The sequence below is a fragment of the Psittacula echo genome, assembly GCF_963264785.1.
Source record: "Psittacula echo genome assembly, chromosome: Z".
NCBI lineage: Eukaryota > Metazoa > Chordata > Aves > Psittaciformes > Psittacidae > Psittacula > Psittacula echo.
The window spans coordinates 29,338,898-29,364,729 of NC_137742.1; the positions used below are offsets into that span (position 1 = coordinate 29,338,898).

A 25,832-nucleotide genomic window follows, 5' to 3' on the forward strand; every position below is an offset into this window, starting at 1 on the left:
ACTTGCAATAATCACTCTTGCTTCATTTCCAGCAGCAAGAGAGTTAGCTGGAAGAAGGCACTAGGCTTCAAACATGTTTACCATATTCCTATGTAACACTTGATGCACAGCACAGTCAACAGCCTTTTTCCTATTTGCATTTCTGCACAGGTACATGACGCTACTGACATAACTTGGGGATTGAACTAGATGACCTTTGAAGGTTGCTTCCAACCCAAGTATTCTGTGATTCTATGATTCCATGAACTTTAAGCCAGATCCAAAATATTGAATTCTTTGTGTTTGATCGTAGACTATGAGAGGTCCTACAGTAGGTCACCTGAGATTCTTAGAAGGACTTCAGGGTTTAACTGTTGTGTAAACTGAAAGAGGAAAAAGAAATTGCTATATTGCATTTCATTGTCTTTTTGTCATAAAAAGCTTGCAGGGTTAAGCACACACATTTTATCTTTTTTGTAGTTTGATGTCAACCATTTCCTTGTTTCTCTCTCATTGTGACAGTCCTGGGTTCAGCTGTAACACTTTTCTCCTTCCTAGTAGCTGGTGCAGTGCTGAGTTTCAGCTTTAGTCTGAGAACAGTGCTGATAACACACTGATGTTTTAGGTGTTGCTCAGTAATGCTTAACCCTGATCTTACCTGAGACTTTTCAGTCTCCCATGCTCTGCCAGTGAGGAGGGGCATGAGAAGCCTGGAGGGAGCAGAGACAGGAGACCTGACCCAAATTAGCCAAAGGGGTACCACAGCATGTCATACCACAGCACATCATGCCCAGTATATAAACTGTGGGGAGTCACTCGGAAGATCAGATTGCTGCTCGAGTTGAGCTGGGTATCGGTTGGTGGATGGTAAACAATTGTATTGTGCATCACTTGTGTTTACTGTTGGTTGGGTTTTTTTTTTTTTTCCTTTTTAGTTTTATATTCTCTCCCCTTGTTATTTCCCTTATCATTATTATTAGTAGTGGGTTTGTATTACACTTTAGATTTTGTTCTTACCCCAACCCTTGGGGTTTATATTCTTTCAATCCTCCTCCCCATCCCACCCGGAGCAGGGGAGAGAAGGGGGGGACAGCGAATGGTTGCAGGGTGCTGAACATGGGCTTAAACCATGACAGTGGCTATGAAAACTTCTTTGATTGCCTCCTTATCCAAGTTTCTGCCTGTAAAAAGAAATAAACTCGTTAACTTTGCTTTACAATGTATTAAAAAAAAAAGCATGCAAGTAGCAATCTGCCAGTCTTCTTCAGCAAACAAAATGTTTATTATTCCAATGAGTGAGAACAGCAGTATTAAAATTAAGCTGCAGGTAACAAGGTAACTTTAGCTTTTACAGGCAACAACAGACTTCAGGCTGTGCAAGTAAGGGAAAGGAGTTAAAACTGAGGTTTTCTGGTCATAAAAACACTATGCAAAGCAAAGAGTAGTAAGCAGGAAATAGAAATGTACAGCTCTGGCATTACAAGCTTTACAGAAAAAAATCCTGTGTTTTATACATTTCAATGGCTATAATCACCTTCCTTAGAGCTACTGAATATTCGATCAAACATTCAAACCATTCCCATCACCAAATATATGATTATGGATTTTTATTTTAATGCCACCAAAAGGAATACTGTAGATTCCTCTCAGCTACAATATAAAACAGCAGGAGGTCTCGATGGGTAAAACTTTGACTGGAGGTTGTGCTGAACATACTGCTGTTATTCTGGTCAGTTCAGGCCAGTTGCTTTTCACTGGACAAGTCATAGGACTGCCTTCTGAAAGAACAGCTTCTTAAAGTCAACTGAAGAGAAATGTTATTTCTTCCTACCTATTAGGACCAGTCTATTTGTTCTCTTTTCACCTTCTTCCCAGGGTACTGCAGTCTCTTCTAGATCATAGAGCTCATGGACACCTTGGACTATCACCTGATGAGATTTGCCTTGAATAGATACCAGTCCCTTATCAGAAAAATAACTGTTAGGATACATAAATAAACTTTTAAAATGAAATATTTAAGAGGGGAAAAAATCCCCAGCTTTGAAACTAGGCGAAGCGGGGAAAAATATTTCTGGCAACTATGCACCGGTTCGTCAAAATAACCATGTAGTATGATCACGTCTAGTTGTAACATCCATTCTCACAACTCCTTATTTTGTTAAAGACTAATCATTACTCTTTGCCATACTCTGCCTCCTGTTTCCGTTTGGTCAGTACCTGCATTTCTGAGCAAAAATAAAATGTTATCAGCTACTGTGCCATTTGGAATACATATATATATATATATATATATGGTGTTTGACATATGAGTACATGAAAGATTGACTGCCAAAAAAAGATGATGTAAAATGAGCAAAAATGTTTGATTTCAGATTATTCTGAATAAGCTGTCATAGTCAGCACATTCACTATACTGAATCAGGATCCCTGAATACTGGAGAATGAACAAACATCTGTGAAGTAAACCAACTAGCAACAGAATTAGAAAGGCATACTGTCAGAGTCAGCTCATTAACCCAAATACCAAAAGCTGTATTAAAAAAGTTTTCATCACTTCATGTATAACTTCATAAAATATTTTAGCAGAACACATTCTATAAAATGCATCTCATATGCTTATAAAATTAAAAAAAAAAAAAAAGAAAAAAAAAGAGTTAAAAATACTTCACAAAAAAAGGTCTGCATTTGACAAATTAGTTGAAATTTTCTATTACCACCAAAAGGATTATGACTGCAGGTAAAATATAAATACAAAAGCAACAAACTTTGGAATCCACTCATAATTACATGCGGTTCATTTGCTTTAGTGTATTTGTATGTGACTAAGAGCAAGCACACTGATTATTACAGGCCTCAGATCTCCTAAAGAATTACTCTGATTCCAATGCTCAATAAACTAATAAAAAATTTTATGATGCATAGCAGTACTGTTTTCAGATGGCTTAAGATGCATCAGTGGCTATTTTCTTCTATTTGTCAGGAAGGGGAAGACAAGGATATTCTCATTTTGTTAGTGAGAAAGCAAGAATACAACCTTTCTTCCAATGATATTAAAATAATTATGTCACTATCCATGATGCACAAGTGTTCTCAGAAAACAAACCAGAGTGTATTTTCTTGTATTCCTTACAGCCTACTAAATGACAAACTCAATTCTCATTTTTTAATTATTTACTTGGCTACTGGTGTAAGGAAAACAAAAATGTCCTAAATTGTCAGCTGTACTCCTCTCAAAACCATGCAACTGAAAAACATCTGAAGTGTCCGTGAAGATGAATATACTTACAGGCTGCATCTTTAGAACTACACACTGACAATACTGTAAGAAGTTGTAAGTGTAGACTGCAACTAGTACTGTGCTGCTATGTTATGCCAAATTCAACTTCTGCATATTATGCCAACAATTACAATTATGAATAGCAATCTATAGCATCCAATCTACAGTATCTAATCCTTAGATAAGGAGACATTTATGTGAGATGGATGGAACCTTTCAAAGCAATGGAGGTGGAAACAGAAAACTGATTTAACTATGTCCTGCGTATTATCTCTGCCACTGATGTTGAGGACTGTGTATCTTCCCTCTCGATTCTAAACAAGTAAGATCAACGTTTGCTTCTCTGTCAGCTATCTCCTTTCGAGTTTTTCCACCAGCCAGCAGGTAACTAACTCTTTCTACACAGAACAACAACAAACTACTGTTCTCCATTTTATCTCCCCTACTACAGTGACCCAGTAATGCCTTTGATAAGTCTGTAACTGACAACACACCACAGCTTTTTAGGTGTAATGAAGATAAAGCATAAAGAAATTGGCCATTTCTGACTAACCTTCAGTCTTATGATGTCCATGGTGTGCCCAGTCTTATCTTTCATATTCTTCTCCCACAGAAGATCCTGCGAAAAGGAAAAATGTTTTCATAAACAGAATGGCGTGGGATGATATTTTTTATAAACAGCCTCAATGATTTTTCCATTAACAGTGATGTATTACTTACCTGAATGAAGAGGTTTAAATTTTCTTCTTTTACATTTCCTGGAACTTCAAATGTCACTGTAATTATACCCTGCAAATGGAAAGGCCCAGTTATTATTACCAACTTGAATACATATTTCATTACATTAATTACATTAATTAATTACATTTCCTAATGTGGCCTAATAAAAAAGCAACTATATACATATGTGAAATTAAAAAAAAACCAAAAAAACCCAAAACAATCCACTTTCATCTCGCCCCAAATTACTATATTATGTAATACTATCTGGTTCTGTTTGGGTGTGCACTCAAGAGGCATACACACTACTTTGCATGGTTTAATGCCTTTAGCTTTTACCATGTAATTCTTTGTTGTAGCTTTGTTCTCAAAGAAAGCCTAAGAATTTTAATTCTGATAAGCTAGTAAGCTCAGTCTTTCAAATATTTTAAGAATTTTATTTTCTTGGGATACTGATCTTCATCACAATTTCTGATCTTCACCACAATTCTAATGGACAGAAAATAATCAACATCTTTTTTACTAACCATACTTGCCTATCATGAAAATTATTTTTAAATAGAATATGTAGGAATAGATTTCAAAAATAAAGAAGCAAACAAATCTACAACAAAGCACATTCCTATCTGTATTCTATATAACCTTCCAAAGATCTTAAAACACATTACTCTCTAACTGAAATCTTCTGAAAAGGTAACATGATTTGCATGCAATGCTTGCCATTACCTGTTTCTGTAACAACCTTGTTGTTACAAAAAGATGAAGCAGTGTTTTTGCTAATTACCTTGTCTAGATGTGCATGTGCTGTCTTCAAATGCTCCAGCTTTTTCTGCAAACTGAAAAGAAGTTAAATGTCGTGTTTGAGTGCGATAGACAAAATGTGAGAGCGGTAGACAAAATGTCATTTCAAAATTTAAACAGTCTGCAGTATTGAAAAGCAAAACTAAAACAGCAAAGCTAGACTGCAGACTCAGAATAAACCTGAACTGTTAATTCAATTTTAATCTCAAAATAGAGATGTTTAGCTATATTGGTTTGATCTAGTTGATCATTTGTGTTAGAATGTTATTTTTTTTAAAATACTATTAGATTTTAGTAACAACTTGCAGTATCTTTGGGATTTTAAATATATACACTTCCAGAAGTACAACAGCCTTGGTATTTCTTCGTATAGGAACAACAGCCAAACTATATCGTGAAAGCAAGAATTTGTCAATTTATTAGATGTTGATTAATAAAAAAAAACCACAAAAAAAAACCCCCAACTCTAGGAGAATGATCTGAAAAGAAGAAAAAAAATGTCAAAGCTGTAGCAGTAAGTGGAATCCTATATATCAGCTTCCATTCCAACTCTTGCCATATAGCTCATTCCTACTGTGCAGTGTGCCTGCTAATTTAAAACTGGTCCTCTTTACTTCATAAAGGAACTTGGGGACTTTTTTGTAAACTAAGATCCAGGGTCTTACAGTATCATTTTGTGTGACAACATAAAAAGTTACTGCAACTTTTAAGACTGCACAACCACATCTATCTTTAAGCAAGACAGTGCAAAATTTCTTCAAATACTGTTTTCTGCACCAGAGAACATTCTCTCTCTCTTATGTCCAATATGCAGAAGAAAGACTATCCCAGCAAAAGTCACTAAGGTGCTGTCAGAAAAGACTGCCCATAAAAATCTCTTCCTATTTTGATGACTGTAAATTTTAAGAAGCCTTCAATGATGGTGGAAAAGGTAATGACTGTTACTGAAGTAACATTTTACACTCGTACTTCTTGCATCTTCTTTGCTTTTTTTGCCGCCTTCTCATATCGCATTCCACAGAATCCAGAACTCTTGATGTGCTTCCTGTCACTTCAGGGCACGTACAATATACCGGGTTCTACCAGTACAGTCACAGCAATAGGATGTTGTGTCTGCTATGCTGACAGAAATCTTTACTGTAATATGCAGTTAAAAGGATAATTTAATTAGTGTACTAGTGTATTATTTATGCTGAAATGGTGCTGGATTTAAAGAGTTTTTCTGCTGCATTTGATAGGGCAGAAAACACCTTTAATATTTTAGGTAGGGATTTCTGTACATGAACTAATACGAAGGTAAACAATTTAACTGTACAGAGGTCCAATAAAAACAAAAGAAATGGAACTTCACTTAAACAGTCCACAACCTTCTTGGTGCTCTTAGAATTTGTCTTTAAATGCTGCATTGTTTTAATACCAAATATTGAGAACCTCTAAAGGAACTGTAAGTGAGATAAGTGAGAAGAATAGACTGAGCAAAGCAAGAAAGGTTGTGGGGTTTTTTGGTTACCTCTTTAAGGACTTTCTGAGATTTGCAGAGCATAGCACTTCCTAGTAAACCTTGCAGAATGCCATCTAGTATTAGAGCTGATCACATCTAACTGTGAATTGCCATCATCAAGAATGATCCTTTTCTGGTTCACATCTTCTTAATGCTTTCTCTGTGTTGTGTGGCTCCAGGATGAGTCAGTTTAGCTAGCTTATCCATCATAAGAAGTCAGGATGTTTATGATCTGGTTTATGACCTAACAATTATCTACTGTCCATGAAGAATATACTGGCCTTCCTCCTCCCTTAACTTTCTTTAAACAATACTTTTCACAAATCATTCAAAAGCCAGTGCCAGCAAACAAAAAGGGCAGCAGAGAGCGAGGACAGTACTGCACCACTTCACTGGGAAATCTCATGAGCGCATCCCATCTACTAGAGATTACTAGCTTGCATCTTCTGCAATTTCTTCCTTCTGTGAATAAGGAAGTGGCTACATTCCTGCAACTGAAGTGAACAGTGTGCATCCAGGAAGAAAACCAAAGCTAATACTGCCCCCAGTTGCATATTCCCTCCTTTCCTCTATTGATTTCTCCAGTAATCCTTGCTCTCTTTGCTGAACAACTTCAGCACTTCCCTCGCCTCCAGTTTTACTTTTCCACCCTCTAGCATGCTGAAGCACACACTGGGCATTAAAAAAGAAACAAGAAAGCAGAACACAGTAACCAGAATTTGTTGTGGCTTTGTCTGCTGTTGAACCTCAGTCCCTCACTCTTTTCTCTAAAAACTAAGGAGGCCTCAAGTCCATCATGATGTGAAGTGCAAAAATTTTTAAGTACTTTTAAGAGAAACAGTGAAGAGTGTACAATCCTACTCTAATACCAGCAAAACTTTAACTGGGAAAAAAGCCAACCACCCATGCACATTCTGGCGCATCTAACTTCACAAGGTCAAAAAACCTTTTTGAGCACAAATGGGAAAAAACCTCAGTATCAGATTACCACTTATAAAGGGAGAATTTCAAACAAGTAAGAAAACTAGAATTTCTAAGAAACCCAGATGGAAATTTGAGCCAGGATTTGAGTGTCTATTTCATGCATGTATTTATACAACAGACATTATTTCTAACAAAGGACAGCACAGCGAAATTATTACCATACCTTACTCCAGATAAACTGTCAAAAGCATGCAGGTCCAAGACATTGGAGAGATCAACTCTAAACAGAAGAAAGCAAGCAAGATTTGTATTTTTGCTATATTTAAATATTGTGTATAGTTAAATAATTATTTTTAAAATGGTTTACTGAAGCTTTTATTAGTTTTCCTGTCTATCATAGCAATGCCATCAATCTTTAGCCTTCTTTTTGAATGTTAGTGGATGGTACTGTCTCTTACAAGGAAATGGCAGTGCTTATTTACACAGTAATATATAAGCACAGAAACACTATTCTTTATAATAAAACCCAAGGTATTTCCAAGGAAGATGATAAGATCACTCATAATGGATGCCTGAATAACTGATTTTCCCTAAATGGGAAAAGGAACCCTGAAGTTCTTCCAAGCAATTATTCTGCATCCTTAATACAGACCGTCTCAAAACACAAACCCCTAGAATATATGCAGTTTATACTGACATGCTATTAGCAAACAAAACTGAAATATGCTATAAAGAAAGTGCTACTATTAAGAATTTCAACTCTAAATGCTACAGTGGTATCTCTGCAACTACATCCCATTGCAGTATTTGTTGTTTTGTCTTTCAATCATTCAGGCTGCACTCCAAGTGCATATATTAGATGCAAAAACTCCACACTGTATAGATGTCACAAAAACTGTAAATAATAGTAATCTCAAAAATAAGATAAACAAATTCTGATATTGTAAAATTAGCTATGAGTAAATATCCAAGATTTACCATACGAACAAATTCCTTGTTAAATTTAACCTCCAGCATTCTCACTTCTCTTTACAGACAGAGAAAAATGCCAGTAGCATTATTCTAATACAACTTTATGAAATACTAACCTAGTAATACTGAATTTACGTAAGAGGACAAATTAACAGAAGTCTAACTTTTGCAGCATAGTCTAGAGTGACTATTTACACATTAAAACTCTTAACATCAAAAAAACTGGTGAACATTAAAACCTTGATTTCAAGTAGTGCTCACAAGTTTATCCGCACCTGCTGTTTTGAACACAAGTTCCAAATGACAATAAATATATTGAAGAAAATTACTTTTATGTAAGAAACACGTGACAGGTTTCACAGAAAAGTTAGGACATGGAACAGTTGGAAAAAGTCCAGAGGAGGGCCACGAGGATGATCAGGGGACTGGAGTACTTCCCGTATGAAGACAGGCTGAGAAAGTTGGGGCTGTTCAGCCTGGAGAAGAGAAGGCTGCGTGGAGACCTCATAGCAGCCTTCCAGTATCCGAAGGGGGGCTACAGGGATGCTGGGGATGGACTCTTCATCAGGGACTGCAGTGATAGGACAAGGGGTAATGGGTTCAAACTTAAACAGGGGAAGTTTAGATTGGATATAAGGAGGAATTTCTTTACTGTAAGGGTGGTGAGGCACTGGAATGGATTGCCCAGGGAAGCTGTGAATGCTCCATCCCTGGCGATGTTGAACAGAGCCTTGGGTGGCATGGTTTAGTGGGAGGTGTCCCTTCCCATAGCAGGGGGGTTGGAACTAGATGATCTTAAGGTCCTTTCCAACCTTAACTATTCTATGATTCTATGATGACTTACGAGAAATTATCTACTGAGGATCTCTAGAAGAACAATAAATGAATCTGAAACACTTCTCAGCAGCAGAATTTATGATTTATAATATTGTTCGTTCTTCAACAGTTTGCAAGTTAACAAGAATGCAGTGTGAAGTTGTCAAACCTACTCAAACATTTCACATGGCTCCTTGAAGAAAGCAATGAAAACAGTAGGAGAATAATGCTTATAAACTAACAGCATAATCACTAAAGAGAAAGATTTTCATAGTGCATCTTTTCAACAAAAGAGCATAAACATTCCAGTGATCAGGATAAGTTAAAGCCAATAGAAACATTAACAAGATTAATATTTTTGGTAATGTAAACTGAGCTGATCTTTAGATTCAAAGCAGATAAACATCTGTCTTCAAAAACCTGGGTTACCAAACAAAATACATATTCTACTTGCTCGTCCTATCTAATCAGGCAACAGCAGAGAAAGTATTTTTCTCTGCCCTTTCCAACTATATTTAAAAGTGTACTTTATCGAGATTATGTCTATTATTTTCCCTTCAAAATAGCTTTAAGCAGGAACCTGTATTACAGGAAAGTTTATGCTAATATAGTCAAATATTTCATGTAATAGTATGCAAATTAGCCCCAGCAGTCTGAAAAACACACTGCTCTCCTAATGTGCCTGGCAATACCCTATCTATGTAATTGTTTGTTAAATAAATAAATAAATAAATAAAATCTGATTCAGAGTTTCAATGAAAAATAGCAAAACAAATACAATTACTTTTACTTCTTATAAACTTGTGTGCACTGCTTTCAAGGTAATTTTGTAGTAACAATTTATTTGCAGGAGTCACCGTAACTGAGAAAAACCCTCCAATTGACACAACAGAAAGAAAACTTTATAGTGCACGTGATCAGTGATTAGCTCAGAGACAACTCAGCTTTGCAAGCTGCTCTTTTACAAGATCTTACTAACAAGTTGCAAGAAACTGAATTTCTACTTTTAACACTCCCTTAAAAAATCGACTACATTTCAGAAAAATGCTGAAGCAAATTAAACTTCATCTGTATTAGCATTTTCCAGGAACTTTCCAAATGCTATTACTCCATAAATGGCAATATAACTAAAATATAACTTTAATAATTGAAAGCCATATTCATAAAAAAACTTCGAACAAAATGAAGGGTTTGGGGGGGGAGGGATAAAGCCCAAGCATTTGTAAAATCCACTTCTCATGTAACTAAAAAAATATAGAAATGTTTACAGTTACATGGCAACGTCAAATAAAACCCACTAATGATTAGCTCTGTAAACTAAGCTAGGTATTAGTAGTGATCTTTCTTTAAATAGTTATACACTGAAGTGTACAATATGAACAGTAGCAAAAAAAATACAAAAGAAAAATAAATTTTTACTTCTTAAAAAAATCCTTTATCTAGATGCTTATTTGTAAAATAAATATTAAATATTTCTAGTTTAATAGTTTTCCTTTAAGAAAACTGATTTGCTAGCATAATTAAATCTGTCACAAAAGAAGCAGGATTTAGTACCTAGTAATAGTGGCCATTTAATACCTTGATCTTTGTGTCTCTAGAATTTTACCAAGTCCATTTATTGACCTAAAATAAAATAGAAAAATCTTTAGATGAAAATGCAACTATAACACATTGCTTGAACAAATTAACCATGGAAAGTAGCATGAGAAATAGCACCACAACAATAATACCAGCCCTGTTATCAACTTGTTGAACAACCCAACGAACATCCCAAACTACTTTGGTTTTGAGACTTTTTCATTTCCTAAGTAAGAGCTGGGCACCTTACAAGTTCTGACAAAACACCACTGAACTGAATAGCGTTTTCCTCTTCAAGACTTCTCACAATACACTCTGTTGGGTCCAGGCATTTTACTTTTAGAATTCAAACAATCAATGAAGTTGTAATGTATTTTAAAGTGTCCCAAACTACTTTGGTTTTGAGACTTTTTCATTTCCTAAGTAAGGGCTGGGCACCTTACAAGTTCTGACAAAACACCACTGAACTGAATAGCGTTTTCCTCTTCAAGACTTCTCACAATACACTCTGTTGGGTTCAGGCATTTTACTTTTAGAATTCAAACTATCAATGAAGTTGTAATGTATTTTAAAGTGTTAATACTGTATTTTGGTTATCATGGTATTGACAGAAAAAGATAGGGCATGTCTTTGATCCCTAAATTGATTCACACCATTGGTTTTTCTGTACCCATGACAATTCTTTAGGACTTCCTCCATATACCTTTGCATTTCCTAGTGAATTCTTTATCTGCTAGAACATATTTTTTTTGACCTGATGATAATTTTGAAAAATAAGAACAGCTGCCCACAAATGTAAAAGCGTGGGCACTTAATACAAAGGCCTGTCCTTAGTAACATCAAATCTTAGCTAGACAGCTAAGGCAGCTAGACAGCTTAGACAACCTGATAAGATTATGTATCCAAATAAAAGTACTGAAATGCCTTTAGAAAGGGACAGACTCTTGTCCCTTCTGAGCTAACAATATGTGTCAATTGTGAGACCTAATCCTGTATTAACAGCAATAAAGAAGTAACTATTTTTAAATAAAAATAACCTTTGAGCCTGTAAAGTGTTACAGTTATGCCAAAAGCTTCATACCTGACACATGTTCTGACTTTATTCAGCTCTTCTTCTGAAACCAAATCTGTTTTATTGATGATTATAAGATCAGCTAATGCAACCTGCCTAAGCATTAAGGAATTTAAAAAAAAATTAGAAAAGAGAAAGACAACATGAACAAATAAATACATTTACTCTAAAGCAGAAACACCGTCTCTCTCATAGCACCCAAAAAAAAAAAAAAAAAAAAAAAAGCATGAGTATTGTTAGTACAGAAAGGCAAGAATTAATCAAACTAGCACATCATGGAGTGTGAATAAAGTACTACTGGCTTCTCCTTGAAGTGCTCTTCTATGTGAGAAGAGAAATCTGCTAATTTACAAAGGCTTGCTAGTTTTGGGGGTTTTGTTTTTTAAAATGTGATCCAATCCAAAATTCTTGATGATTTATGAACTTCACAAGCCCCTATTTCCCTTGTGTGTAGTCTTTGTAAAGTCATACTTGCAGTCTCTTTTCTTCATGAAGACTTCTATTGTTAAAATTATCCTTAATCATTGTGGCTCCATATCTAGCAATAAAATATTTCTCCAGCTCCAGTTCTACTTCGAGCACCTGACTGATTCTAGCATGCATTTCTTTCTTCCCCCCAACACAGATGGTTGCCCTTCACTTACATAAAATCCCACCTCTCTGAAAGTATATGTTAGAAGAGCCAGATCTTGGAAAAAAGACCAAATGGAGCATGAAGTCTCTTTTCTATTTTCTACCTCATTACACCAATCTACCTTGGTTTAAAGCAAAGGAGGAAAAAACACCTTATAAAAGAAGCCATTTATAATGGACTTCTATACAGTGCAGTTCCTAGCAGTGATATGTAAAATTAATTTACACATCCATACCTAGATGCTTCATTGATAAGGCCTTCTGGCTTTTCCTCTGTCAAGTGCTAGACAAAAAGGAAAATATTTGGGTTAGTCATAATCAAATGACATTTAAATTCATTTCCAATTAAAGGAAATCCAGTTCAGCTTAGGTAGCATCTAGAATTTTTCTGTAAAATGATGGCACAAAAGTACATTTATACATTCAGCATTACAAAAGCTTATAATCTCTTTTATGAAAACTCTTCTAATGAATTTTATCATTACAATGTTAAAGAGTTGGAATGCTGTATTATATTCATAGAATAGTTAGGGTTGGAAAGGACTTTAAGATCATCTAGTTCCAACCCTCTGCCATGGGAAGGGACACCTCACACTAAACCATGCCACCCAAGGCTTTGTCCAACCTGCCCTTGAATACTGCCAAGGATGGAGCATTCACAACTTCCCTGGGCAACCCATTCCAGTGCCTCACTACTCTTACAGTAAAGAACTTCTTCCTTATATCCAACCTAAACTTCCCTGCTTAAGTTTGAACCCGTTACCCCTTGTCCTATCACTACAGTCCCTAATGAAAAGTCTCTCCCCAGCATCCTTACAGGCCCCCTTCAGATACTGGAAGGCTGCTATGAGGTCTCCACGCAGCCTTCTCTTCTCCAGGCTGAACAGCCCCAACTTTCTCAGCCTGTCTCCATACAGAAGGTGCTCCAGTCCCTTGATCATCCTCGTGGCCTCCTCTGGACTTGTTCCAACAGTTCCATGTCCTTTTCATGTTGAGGACACCAGAACTGCACACAATACTCCAAGTGAGGTCTCATGAGAGCAGAGCAGAGGGGCAGGATCACCTCCTTCGACCTGCTGGTCACCCTTCTTTTGATGCAGCCCAGGATACAGTTGGCTTTCTGGGCTGCAAGCGCACACTGCAGCCGGCTCATGTTCATTTTCTCATCGACCAACACCCCCAAGTCCTTCTCTGCAGGGCTGCTCTGAATCTCTTCTCTGCCTAACCTGTAGCTGTGCCTGGGATTGCTCCGACCCAGGTATAGGACCTTGCACTTGTCATGGTTAAACTTCATAAGGTTGGCATCAGCCCACCTCACAAGCGTGTCAAGGTCCCTCTGGATGGCATCCCTTCCCTCCAGCGTATCAACCGAACCACACAGCTTTTCCACTCATCGGGAAACTTCCTTGAGGGTGCACTCAATCCCACTGCCCATGTCACTGATGTTGCCATGTTGACATGAAAGATGTTGAACAAGACCGATCCCTACACCAATACCAGAGGGATACCAAGTACAGACTTGGGGAAGAGTGGCTGGAAAGCTGCTCATGAGAAAGCACCTGGGGGTGATGATTGACGAAGCTGAACATAAGCCAGCTTGTGCTCAGGCAGCCAAGAAGGCCAACAGCATCCTGCCCTGTACCAGCAATAGTGTCACCAGCAGGGCCTGTACTCAGCAGTGGTGAGGCCACACATGGAATATCTGCTCTGAAAGGCAACAAAGGTGGTGCTCTGGAGCACAAGTCTGATGAGGAAAGGCTGAGGGAACTGGGGTTGTTTAATCTGGAGAAGTGAAAGCTCATGGGGGACCATACTGGTCTCTACAACTACCTGAAAGGAGGTTGTAGTGAGGTGGGGGTCGATCTCTTCTTTCAAGTAACAAGGATAGGACAAGAGGTAATGGCCTCAGGCTGTGCCAGGGGAGGCTTAGATTGGACATGAGGAAAAATTTCTTCACTGAAAGGGTGCTTAGGCATTGGAACAGGCTGCCCAGGGAAGCTGCGAAATCACCATCCCTGGAAGTGTTCAAAAACCATGTAGATCAGTCCCTCAGTGATATGGTTTTGTGGTGATCTTGGCAGACCTGTGGTAATGGTTGGACTTGATGATCTTGAAGGTCTTTTCCAACCTAGTTGATTCTATGATTCTGTGAGTTATTTCCTGCCTACTCTGCCATGTGGGCAGCAATCTCCAGGAGAGAAGTACCTCAAGCACCTGGAGGAAGTAAAAGTTCAAATTGATGCTATAGTGTTAGTAAAAGCTCACCACTTCCACCTTACATCTCTGGGAAGATCAGTCCTGTGCATTCCTTCATGAGCTCTAAACATACCAGGAATGTTGTTCTGAAATTTGGTTTTAAAGTCAGAGGAATACCAAATGAAAGCAAAATTGTCAAGGGAGATATTTAAAAAGAAACTAGAAAACAATTTTTTCCTTCAAGTGGAATTATCAGGCATCTAACATTATTTGTCTGGAAAAAACCAAACAAACTGATTATTGCATAGTGTCAGTCTGTCACCTTAAAAAAAAAAAAAGAAGAAAAAGAAAACCCCTGAACTATTTCCTGATTATGCACAACCTAAGCACAGCCTAACAGGATGACTTCGAGGGAACCTCTCCTTTGACTTTCTGCTTGTAATCCTCTGTGTATTGATTCTATTGAATTAAATGTTGTCAGATTTGTTGCTCTGTCCACATGTCAAGTTTGGGAAGCAGAGAACTGGCAATTCAACTGTTCGTCTTTGATTAAAAAAAAAAAAAAAAAATCAAATGAGAATTTCAGATTGCTGGGTGACAAATCCATTAGTGACAACCCATGATATCAATTATCACTTCAGTTTCTATTGGCTGACTGGTCACAGGGCACTACTTGTCAGCTTTCCTTGTAATGGGTTGGTTAATTGAAGCATGACACCCTTAAACTGCAGTCTGTTATCTCAATCTCACTACCTGTATGGCTTCAAAATTCTTTGAATCACAAGCAGCTGTTAGGTCAAGCTTTGCAACCAGAGGAATTGCACAAGTTACCAAGTCCTTTATACAAAGCAAAAGTAGTTTACTTGCCAGAAAAAGTTTGAAGTTTCTACCACTCTGAACAGATGTCTGTGTTGTACTGATTAAATAACATAAGCATTTTGATTAAGCTGTCAAAAATAACAATGAATAGAAATGCTGAATGTTTCAAAACATTTTTGTGTTGTTTCTGACATAGTTCTTGAAAGTTTAAACATTAATTTTTTAATATTTAACCTTTTAACATTAATAATTTAGTGCTGCTGTGTGGAACATGATTTTAGTTGCTTCAAACCAGTAAATCAGCATTGCATGGAGAGAAAGATAGACAGAACAACATTTTTGCAAGTAAGAAAACACATCCGAACTAGTATGAAGGCACCCAGCTAAAAAGGGGACTGACTTCAGACTTGCTGTGGTTTCTTGTGATAGTTCAGCTCATTTAAAAGTTGGCTCCTGCTTAAAAACACAAACCACCTCTCATCCCTCCCCCACATTTTTCTACCAACTCCTCCACAGAAGTCCATGTAAAACATGATGGCTTAACTTGCCAAACTGGCTTGCTATGAGGTTACATTAGCTCTATCCTGGTGCAACACAAAATGGTGAGTGGACAGGACTGCCCCCTTTCAGTAAATCAACTGAAAGATTATCTCAACTGAAACAAGAAATCCAAACAGTCCACACACACAAAAAAATATTATAAAGGGATCACTTCCATATTTTTTAACCATTATTCCTCAGTTCTCTCAACTTTTTACAGACATTACAGAGACATTAAAAACAATTCCACAGTATGATGGCATTGTTTACCCTGGGCATTTTTCACCCTTATGGTCACTTTTATTTTGAATCCTGCAAAATCAGTACCTAACTGAAGTAGTCAATCACCTCCTAAGTTAATTAAGTTGCAAATAATTATATTTATTACTACCTATTGCAAAATCAACAATAAAAAAAACCCCAAACAAACCCAAAACAAACCACAGTTGAAATATTTAATCACCATTTCTGCTATCCTAACAGCCTGTTCAATTGGTGCGTTTTTACTGTTTTTACATAACATTTCATGTAAATTAGTCTAATACTTGCTCTTTTTGCCTGCTTCCACATAATGAAGTAACCCTCGAATCTGAAATGATACCTAGACATCTGGTTTTCTCATCTCTCCTCACCACACAAGCCACTTGCCATTACATTAGCTTTCCCAATTTGAGCCCTAACGCATCGGTGTCAGAAGCCCATTCTTCAGAGGTCTCTCTTTAAGTAACTTAGGCCAATGACACTCTGTAAGACACACTTCTCCACTGTTTTTACAGTAAACCAAATACCTATCTAGAATACAACCAAGATTTCTAAGTGAAGTCATGGAACTAGAAGGAATCAAGTATCTAGCATCCTGAGAACGCTTGGCAGACATGCTGCCGTGTTGGTAACAATCTGAATTCCTATAACTATTGGTACTTCCTTGTTCCCATCCAAAATATAGCACTAATGTACCATAGCAACTGAAATACAACCTCACCCATGGTAAGAATGAAAGCTATTGTAAAACAATGTAGTTCATCTGAATGAAATGCAATAGCTGTTCTAATGTTGCAGCTTTAAACCACGTAAAAAATCCAGTAGTTTACCTGCAATCCATGCTTTGCATCAACAACCGACACAATACCTAAAACAGAACATTAAATGGAATAGAAATGTCTGGAGAATTTAACAATTTATAAACTTCCTGTACAACTACAAAAATATAAGTATCACATTTACAACTTGTTATAATACTTTCAATGCTTCTAGTATATCTGAGCATTCGACCTGTTAGCTAATTATTTTCTTATTCGTAACTCATATTTGTGGCAAACAAAAAAAAAAAAAAAAAAAAAAAAGAAAAAGTCTATCAAACCAGGTGGGAGAAATTCTTACAAGGTAGATACCTCTTCCTTTCTTTCACAACAGCAAATGGGCAAATTTTACAGGTTATTGAAACAAATTACAGGGACTGACTGAGGTATGCAGCTATTCTAAGTAACCAGGAATCTGCAGAATTTCTCTGGCAGAAACTTAGGAAGCCATTTCCTATTCAACTGTTTGCTTGGCTAGATGGGTATTTCACAGACTGATCAAAGTGTTAGCAAGGTATTTTTTTAAGCCAAAAAGCAAGAGGGTTTTGCTTACATAAAAAAAAAAAAAAAAAAAAAAAAAAAATCACCATTCAACAAGCTCTTTCATTTAGTGATGATTTATATTACAGTGAACTCAGATTTTTATTGGAACACAGCAAACACTAGAGCTAGCAGAGTAAAACAATGAAAGCAGAAAACAAAAGGCAGGATAATAACAGGTTAAAAGTTAAAAAAAAAAAAATTAGGAAACATTACATTGGAAAAATAAGAATTTTAATATTACTTCTAAATAATGTTTTATAACAGCTAATGACGGGTTCCCTCCCCCCTTACAATCACAAGATTGTTTCTGTATCTGACCCCTTAGCAAAGCATTACACAACTTTTGTTTTATTTAGTAAACTGAAATAGCTCACCACTGTCAGTAGATAAATGAACACCAGAATCAGTAAGTGAATCTCTGTGGTCAAATTTTGGGATTTGAGAATCAAAATAATTTTCTGACATTTCAAACATTTTCTTTAACCTTGCCTTAAATTATAAAAATACATTACATTAAATCTAGATACAGAATGCCACTATGTTAGAAAATTTGCACTTCTTACCATCAAGATAGATATCACTTCCCAGCTCAGAATCAACCCAGAACATGGAGGCCACAGCTCCTATGAAGGGCAGTAAATTTAGTTGCAAAATTTACATTTTCCAGTAAACTACTAATATGCAGACATTTCATTCAAAAAATTCTTATTTGCAGTGCTGTACTTGAAACTCCTCTCTTCCAAACTTAGAATGCACCATAGACTTCAAATACCCACCACACATTTGACCTAACAACAGCTACCAAACATTGTACTTGTGTGTACATTATCAGCTAGGACTACAAAAAGCTTTAAAAATCTTACAAATCCAGATGCAATTTAAGTTGGCTAAACTACCTTTACTCAGTACTATCAACTAAACGTCATTACTATACTCCAAGGCTCACTCTTTCTAAAAAGTTCTGTACTCCACCCTTCAGCTTTCAGCTAGTTTCTAGGTCATAGAACACATAGGTGGGAAAAAAAAACAACAAACAAAACAGTTAGAGAAAAATGGAGTTAGGACATTTGAGAAATCTGGTCTCTCCTAGGGACCCCTTCTTCTTCACTGGCTTCTATAACCTCTCCCATAGACTTCCTTACATCTTAAATCAACAGGAAAAAAAAAAAAAAAAAAAAAGCGCTTCCAGCTTTAGATAATCTTAAGATGGACTGAGTTAAGAAACGTCTAATGTATGTTCAATTTGCAAATAGATACAGCACTGAAAGGGGAATTTACAATCATAAATCATGCCTGATCAGTCTGGGAAGGCTGGATCTGACTTTCTGTGAAAAAAGAAAAAAAATCACTCTATTTGTGGACAAGGGTAAAGCACCATAAGCCGTTTACATCACCTCCAGCAAAGTTTTCAACACTACCTCCAAAGATATTCTAGTAGCCAAGCTGGGACATTATCAATCTAAATGAAAAGACAACTACATAAAACTGGTTGATAATTAAGCTCTAAAGGTTGCAGCTAACAGGTCATACCATACCTGGAAGAAAGTAGTTAAGTCAGGTTCTATTCTGGGTGAGACCTGTCCTGTTTAACATCTCCACCAGGAACCCAAGAAGGAACGGAAGATATGCTTGTCAAGATGCAGAGACTATGAGATTTGGAAAGGAACAGCTAACATATCTAGGGGCAGAGCTATCTTTCAGAGGGACGTGGCCAGGCAGGAGGGAACGGCCAACAAGAAACAGATGAAATTCAGCAAGAAAAAACACTGGGTAATACACTTAGGAAAGAAGAGCCCTGAGCAACGACACCGGCTAGGGACAGACTGCCTGGGGAGCAAGGTCTACAGAGAATGCCCTGGGCATCCTGGTAAGCAGGAAGCCAAGCAAGCATGTACCCAGGGATCAGAAAGCCCAAAACCATCCCAGCCTGTTGGAACAAAAGCATGGCTGAGGCAGATTATTTTCCTCTATTTAATACTTTCAAGTCCGTATATGGCTAGCACTTCCAGCATGCGGATCCCCCACACAGGAAGTGTACTACCATGGAGACAGTTGAGGCCAGGGCACAAACCCTACAAGGAGAGGTGACGGAACTGCATTTGTTCAGCCTGGGAGACAGGGAAGAGCCTGTAGAACCTAACAGCAGCCCCTCTGCTACCTACAGGAGAGTCATTGAGAAGACTGATCCAGACTGTGGGAGAAGGATGGGAGACAACTGTAGTAAGTTGAACTAAGCAAGGTCCAGACAATATTTATCAGAAAAATGCTTTTTCGCCATGAAAAGGCAAGCACAGAACAGGTTGCCTGGAAAGGTTGTGTCATATTTATCCTCAGAGGATGGAGATATATGACCTGATATCCCAAAGGGTTTGGTCTTGTCTTATAGCTGATCCTGTTTTGGACAAGAGGTTGGACTGAGGACCTCCTACCATACCTTCCAAACTGAATGATTCTAGTACTTTTTACATGCTGGGCCTCATTATCCACTGAATTTCCATCCAGATGACAACCTTCTGGAATAATGAAACATATACTATTCTCTCGTCTTTGTACAGTAATCTGTAATTTTGTGAGGATGTAAAATAGAACATAACTAAACTGCCGAGTCGTGAGCAAAAAGAATCAACAAGTAGTTGGACAACTTGCATCATATTCTATCAAGGACTCTGAATCTGTGACCTGATACCTGTGCGCTACACATGGCCTAGGAGTAAGCTACTCCTGTTTTCTGCTAAAATGACCCTGCAAAATAGATTCTAGCGACTGTAAAATGTGCTGTATATTTATTAAGAAAAAAAATTTTTGAAAGAAAATCATAATTATGAAAAAAAACAATTTAACATAGATCAGTGCCACAATAAGAAGGACGGGAAGAGCTGACAGCAGCAACAGCACTTTTTTTTTTTTAATTATCAGAACCTGTGTTAGTGGCAGGCTGTCAGTAACTAAGTGAAGTAAGCACATTAGAAGAAAAAAAACAACAAAAAACCTCAGTAACTAACCTTATTCTAACACCTACAACTCTCCACCTGAAATGACAATATGCAGTTCTCCGAGCATCACTCTGTATCAACACAAAATGCCTGTCAGTTGTTCACAATGCTTACTCATGCAAGATATAGCAAAGGCCACAACAACTAATGGTTTTCTGGTGTCTATTGATTTTTTTTTTCCAAAACCTTAATAGTTTTCCAATTTGACTCACACAGAATTTGTGAGTAACAGAGGCCAAATCAATGACCTTTCCTTAGAAGAAAATTACTTTACCAGGACAACTATTTAGGTTTGAGCTGGAAAACATCAGTCTCCTAAATGGGAAACAATTGCATTTCTGATAAGAATTTCCTTCACTCTCGATCAACAACACATTTTTAATTGATGGGTCTGTGAAAATTGTTTTAGATAGCTATTACTAACATGAGCTCAGGTTTAAGCACCTTTTTATAATAAATATCACTAAAGAGCATACAAGAAATTTTTAAGATCGATTATTGTTCTCTGCCTACCAGAGGCGTTTATGAGTCTGTTTTGGAGCGTATTTTAATACTTCACAAAATATAAGTTCTATCACAATCAGTGTAACAATACATCAGATGCTAACAATTTATACTTGAGAATGAACAATGTAGAACAGCAAAAGCCTTCTGAAAACCACTAGTTCCAGTGTGCTTCTCTTCTCCAAGCCCAATTTCTTTTCTTTATAGAAATACATTTTAACTGGATTTCTATTAAGCTTTAGAGTCAATTTAGAGTAAGTTAAAAACAAAACAAACAAACAACCAAAAAACCCCACCCACATCCCTGCTTCTGCACCCATCTAATTCAGTTTTTAGTCTACATAGCAATTAAAGTATATGCCTGACAACTCACTACTTTAGATTACATCTAGAGTGAGCAAACAAACACTTCATAAAAACAGAATAATTATCACAGTTATGAAAACTGTAATGTGAACTACCTGGATCTGCCAAACCAGTTGTCTCTAACAATATATAGTCAAATTTTCCTCTCCTTTGCATCAGGTTCTCAATCGCCTTCACACCACTGTCCCTGTAAGAAGAAACAAACCTGAGAACAGAGAAAACAAGCTAAAACATGTATAAACATTTATATTCTGACACAGAACACAGTGTCATGACCATCAAAGCAAACGCCTGAGTCAGGGTTTACAGTCCGCAATGAAAATTCAGTCATCCAGCTGCTGTTCTAATATTAGGCAAACTGTACTTTCCTGTTTCATTTTGGTCTGAAAACAGTATTTGCTTACTCCCAACGGGAATAATAAACGTTATTTAAATGAAGATTTGTTTTCATACACTGAAAACCCTGTAATGGACAGTAGGGCAGTGAAAATACATGACTATTTGGTTTGGAGGGAAGGGGGATGGAGAATTGAACCATGTTCTCCTGCCTTTCCACCTTACCCACAGCAAAATTAAGATGAGTTATTTACTAAATCTCAGCTGATGAAGTCAGCCTGAAGCAGAAACATATGGCATTTTATGTAACACACCAATGTATATAAAACAGTAGCAGCGGCAGCATTCCTTGCATCCCAACCAAACACAGTGCAACAGGGTCTTCTGTTTTCCATTTACTACCCCAACTTCAGGCATAGAATCAGTTCTTCCAAATTTTCAGGACTAACAGCCCACCACCTTTACTATAAACTCAGGACAAACAACCTAACATTAAAGCAAAAAGGGTCGAAGGAACAAATACACTCCTGCATTTTAACATGACCGTCATCTAACAATTTGGAATTCTGTATTTTATTAGGTTACCAAAAGGTTCTCTCTCCACCCTGAGATGTAGAGTATTCATGTATTAACCAAAATACAAATAAACAGATTATTTAACGTGGAAATTCCTGTATCTTTAGCTCTCTATATAAAAGCACGTAATACATACAGAAGAGGGAGAGCTCCTTAGCTACAATACCCCAGTGGTGTATAAGTTGGTATTTGGATTATTTTTCTGAAAAACACTAAGTCCAAACCCAGCGAGGCAGCAAAATGAAGTAAATTTCTATCTCCCAAAGTCCAATTCTTGTTTTATCCGACAAAAGAAACCTCGGTCAGTACTACCACCAGTTTTAGGAACCAGATTCTCGATGTCTTGTCCTTTCCCCAGCTCTCCCAAAACCCACTCTAAGAATGTGTTCCTTACTTTACTGAACAGCATAGGCAGCCATTTCTGAGCTCCAGCCATTCTTCATAGAGTTCTCCCCCTTGACTGATTGCCAGGGATTTCTCCAAGGCACTTCCTGGAAATATAAGTAGTACTACAATATTAATCTACAAATCTGCATGACGACACCTGGAAAAGAGATGAAAGATTTGAGTTGGTATACATTTTTACTCTTATATATTTTTCTTCTGAGACCATGTTTCTTGCATGTTCTTCAGAAATTAGTATTTTCCATTTTATGAGAAATTTAAAAGCCAAAGGCAAGTTGGTTCTACAAAAACCAAAACCCAGAGGATGAAAGTACACAGCAAATGCCACAAACTTTGCTGACAGAATGGGAAGTCAGCCTTCACCTCCATATCAAATAAAGATTCTCTCTTACTTTTCATTTTAGACTCCATGACCAGAAAAGCAGTACATATCTTTGTTGACGAAAACAAATAAACCACCACCAACTTGGAGAAAACTGATATGAAATCACAGCTGTAACAGTTACAAATCCCGAGAAGGAAAGCAGAAAAGTTCAAAGAACCACAGACGCTAAGCACGCATCTCCCCATTTTCTTGGGGATAATTTGTGACCTGTAAGTGACTGACAGCAGGGAAAGAAAATATTATCCACCAACACATTATTTTGATTTTCATTTGCTTGAAACTAAGCAGGACAAATGGAGGTACAGCACTTCCAAAAGGGTGATATGTTCATTACCTTGACTCCAAGGGACTCGATTTATGTAAGAAACAGATTAATGCACAGTATTATTTTACGAACACTATCCAAAAGACTTTTTGCCCTTTTTAAGACTATGACATAAAGCAGTAATTTCAGTAACAGATTTAAAACTACAATGTTCTCGATTTTCAGAATTTGTATATATTTGTCATTTTATGGCTAGAACAATGTTTCTGCAGATTTACATACCTTCTCCAAACTCATTCAGAATAACTGCTATTCTTTTATCATGCTGTTCTGTAAGTATGTAATTTAGAAGAGTTGTTTTCCCAGCTCCTAGAACACAGATCATATTTCTATTAAAATGTTTAAAAAAAGCACAGATTTTCAAATAAAAGGCAAGCACTGTTGTACAACCTTAGACAAACCTCTCCTCTCCTGAAATATGAGTTTTCATTATTGTAGCCTGCATTCTATTATAATACTGTAAAAATTAATTTGTAAAGATATTTGACCCCATGCAACTATCAGGATATTAAACATCAGCCTTAAGAAGCTAAGTGGTTTCCCGTTCACTGTCAGTGCTGGACAGACTTACAAGTCCTATATCAGCTGGGCAGCCTTTTCTGAGAAAACTCATTTTTTATGTTTCTGTTAACAAAAGGTGCACTTATTCTTCCCCCTACCACCGCCTTTTCCAAACAGCACTTTTGTCATTGGTAATCAATGATGTGCTACTGACTGCCATTACATGAGGCATTGTTAACCAAGGTGTTAACACCTTCCGTGTAATACCACCTTACTAACAGTTTCATCCTGTATACGCACAAGATCAGAAGTAGGGGAATTTGGTAAAGCCACCTTCCTTCCCTTCCCTCGGGCCTCTCTGGGTATGATGCAATAGCAAGTTATCAACTTTCAGAACAATGCTGGTGATCCTAAATTTAACCTTATCCTTACCATACACATCTGTATTTGAAGCTCTCAAAACCGTGCTGGTTTAAATGAGGGAAGCCAAACCTCACATTTCTACTACTGCAACTGAGTTTGCATTTAACTCAGGCAAACACCCAGTTAAATGCACTCTGTTAAATATACTGACGTTAAGTGGCAAAACGCGGTTCTGTCAAACATAACCAGAACAAAACGAGCTGCTACCGCTGTTCGAAATCGCTGTGAAAGCATGGCCGGAGCAGCACTCGGCAGAAGCGGCATAAAGACAGCGCGCTTTCCTCACGCAAGCAGCGCCAACGACCATTTCTGTACAGCACCAGGGGCGCGCTCCGCCACCTTGCCGGCGGGCACGGGGGCAACGGCCGGACCTGCCAAGCACTCTCGCCTCCGGAGCCCCCGCAGCCCAGCCCCCTCCTCGGGTCTCCCGACCGCCACGGGCCGCCTGTTCAGCTCCTCCCAGCACTGGGAGGCACGGCGCGGCACGCCGCCGGCGGGCAGGGACGCGGGGCTGCTTCTCACCCAGATACCCCGTGATGATGGTCACGGGGATCTTCCTGCTGCGGCTGCACTCGGTCTCCCCTTCGCCGCCGGCGTCTATCGGGACCAGGTCGGGGCAGTCTTCGTCCTCCATGAGGGCGCGAGCCCTGCAGCTCTGCGCAGCCGGGGTCGAGTGACAGTCACAGGCCGCTGCCGGCTGCGGCAGACGCCACCGCCTCTCCCCCGAGCCCCTACGGCCTGAGCGCGGCCCGCCGCTCGCTCGTGCCTTCCTGACGTCACGCACCCCACGTCATATGATATTGCATGGCATGGCACGGCACGGCGGCACTGCCGCCCGCGCTGGCACACGGCACGCAAGCGGCCCACAGCGCCTCCTCTCAGCGCATGCGCTTTGGCCTTCATGGCGGAGGCGCGTTTGGCCGTGCAGCAGCTGCAGGAGTGGTGGGCTGTGAGCCTGCTGTTATCAGCCTGCAGTCGGGCTGCATGAGGTCTGTCGTCGTCGTCGTGGCGGCGGCGGCGGGCTGGGTCCTTCCGACCGCGCCTCCGCTTCAGTTCGGTTTCGGGAAGTTCGCACCCACGGGGAACGTTGGGGATGTACCTGCTGTGGTCGGCAACCCTCGTGCGAGGTGGATGTGCTTTCTTTTATTAATAGTCAAATAAAGTTAAGCTACAAATGGAATGTTAGCTTTCTCTGTTTCCTGTTAGATGCCGTGAGGAGGCACGTACATGTGTTAAGACCTATCTATGTTTAATTTTAACAGTCCTGTGAACTTCCTACCTTTTGTGCAGCTAAGCTTAGAAATTGGTACTATGTTTTCCATTTCTTCATGTTAAAATGTGCAAATATAATGGTATTGGAGGAGGCATGGAGAAGAGGTTTGCCTGATGCATACTTACATACACTCCTCTAAACCCAGGTGTGGTCCTCTGCACTCAGAATAAGGTCCAGTAACGCTGGTTTGAGTATAGGCAGATGAACTGTGTTGGCCTTGTCTTGTTTGTATGTTTATTGGATTGTATGGCAGTAAATATACTTAGTAGATATCCTTGGATCAACCTGTACTGGT

At 38.3% G+C, this 25,832-nt stretch overlaps 1 protein-coding gene across 5 annotated transcripts; it reads right to left on the reverse strand.

Annotated features, from left to right (window-relative positions):
- On the reverse strand, positions 1–25,023 carry LOC308232413 (zinc-regulated GTPase metalloprotein activator 1A-like). 5 transcript variants are annotated; one of them, XR_013958825.1, is made up of 16 exons: positions 24,787–25,023; positions 23,563–23,649; positions 22,620–22,716; positions 21,409–21,518; positions 18,014–18,073; positions 16,920–16,957; positions 12,510–12,556; positions 11,650–11,736; positions 10,569–10,613; positions 7,426–7,482; positions 4,761–4,812; positions 3,977–4,045; positions 3,810–3,875; positions 1,811–1,940; positions 997–1,160; positions 1–362 (listed from the first exon to the last, which is right to left on the reverse strand). XR_013958825.1 is itself a non-coding variant. In XM_080638607.1 (15 exons), exons 1-15 carry the CDS (start codon positions 24,896–24,898, stop codon positions 1,102–1,104), a joined length of 1,098 nt encoding a protein of 365 aa, XP_080494733.1. In that variant the 5' UTR covers positions 24,899–25,023; the 3' UTR covers positions 1–1,101. The 5 variants fall into 5 exon arrangements, 4 of the variants coding, with proteins under 4 accessions (XP_080494733.1, XP_080494732.1, XP_080494734.1 ...); XM_080638607.1 differs by having other exon boundaries at positions 1–1,160; positions 21,409–21,500; XM_080638606.1 differs by having other exon boundaries at positions 1–1,160.
- Positions 25,024–25,832: the final 809 nt, after the last annotated feature.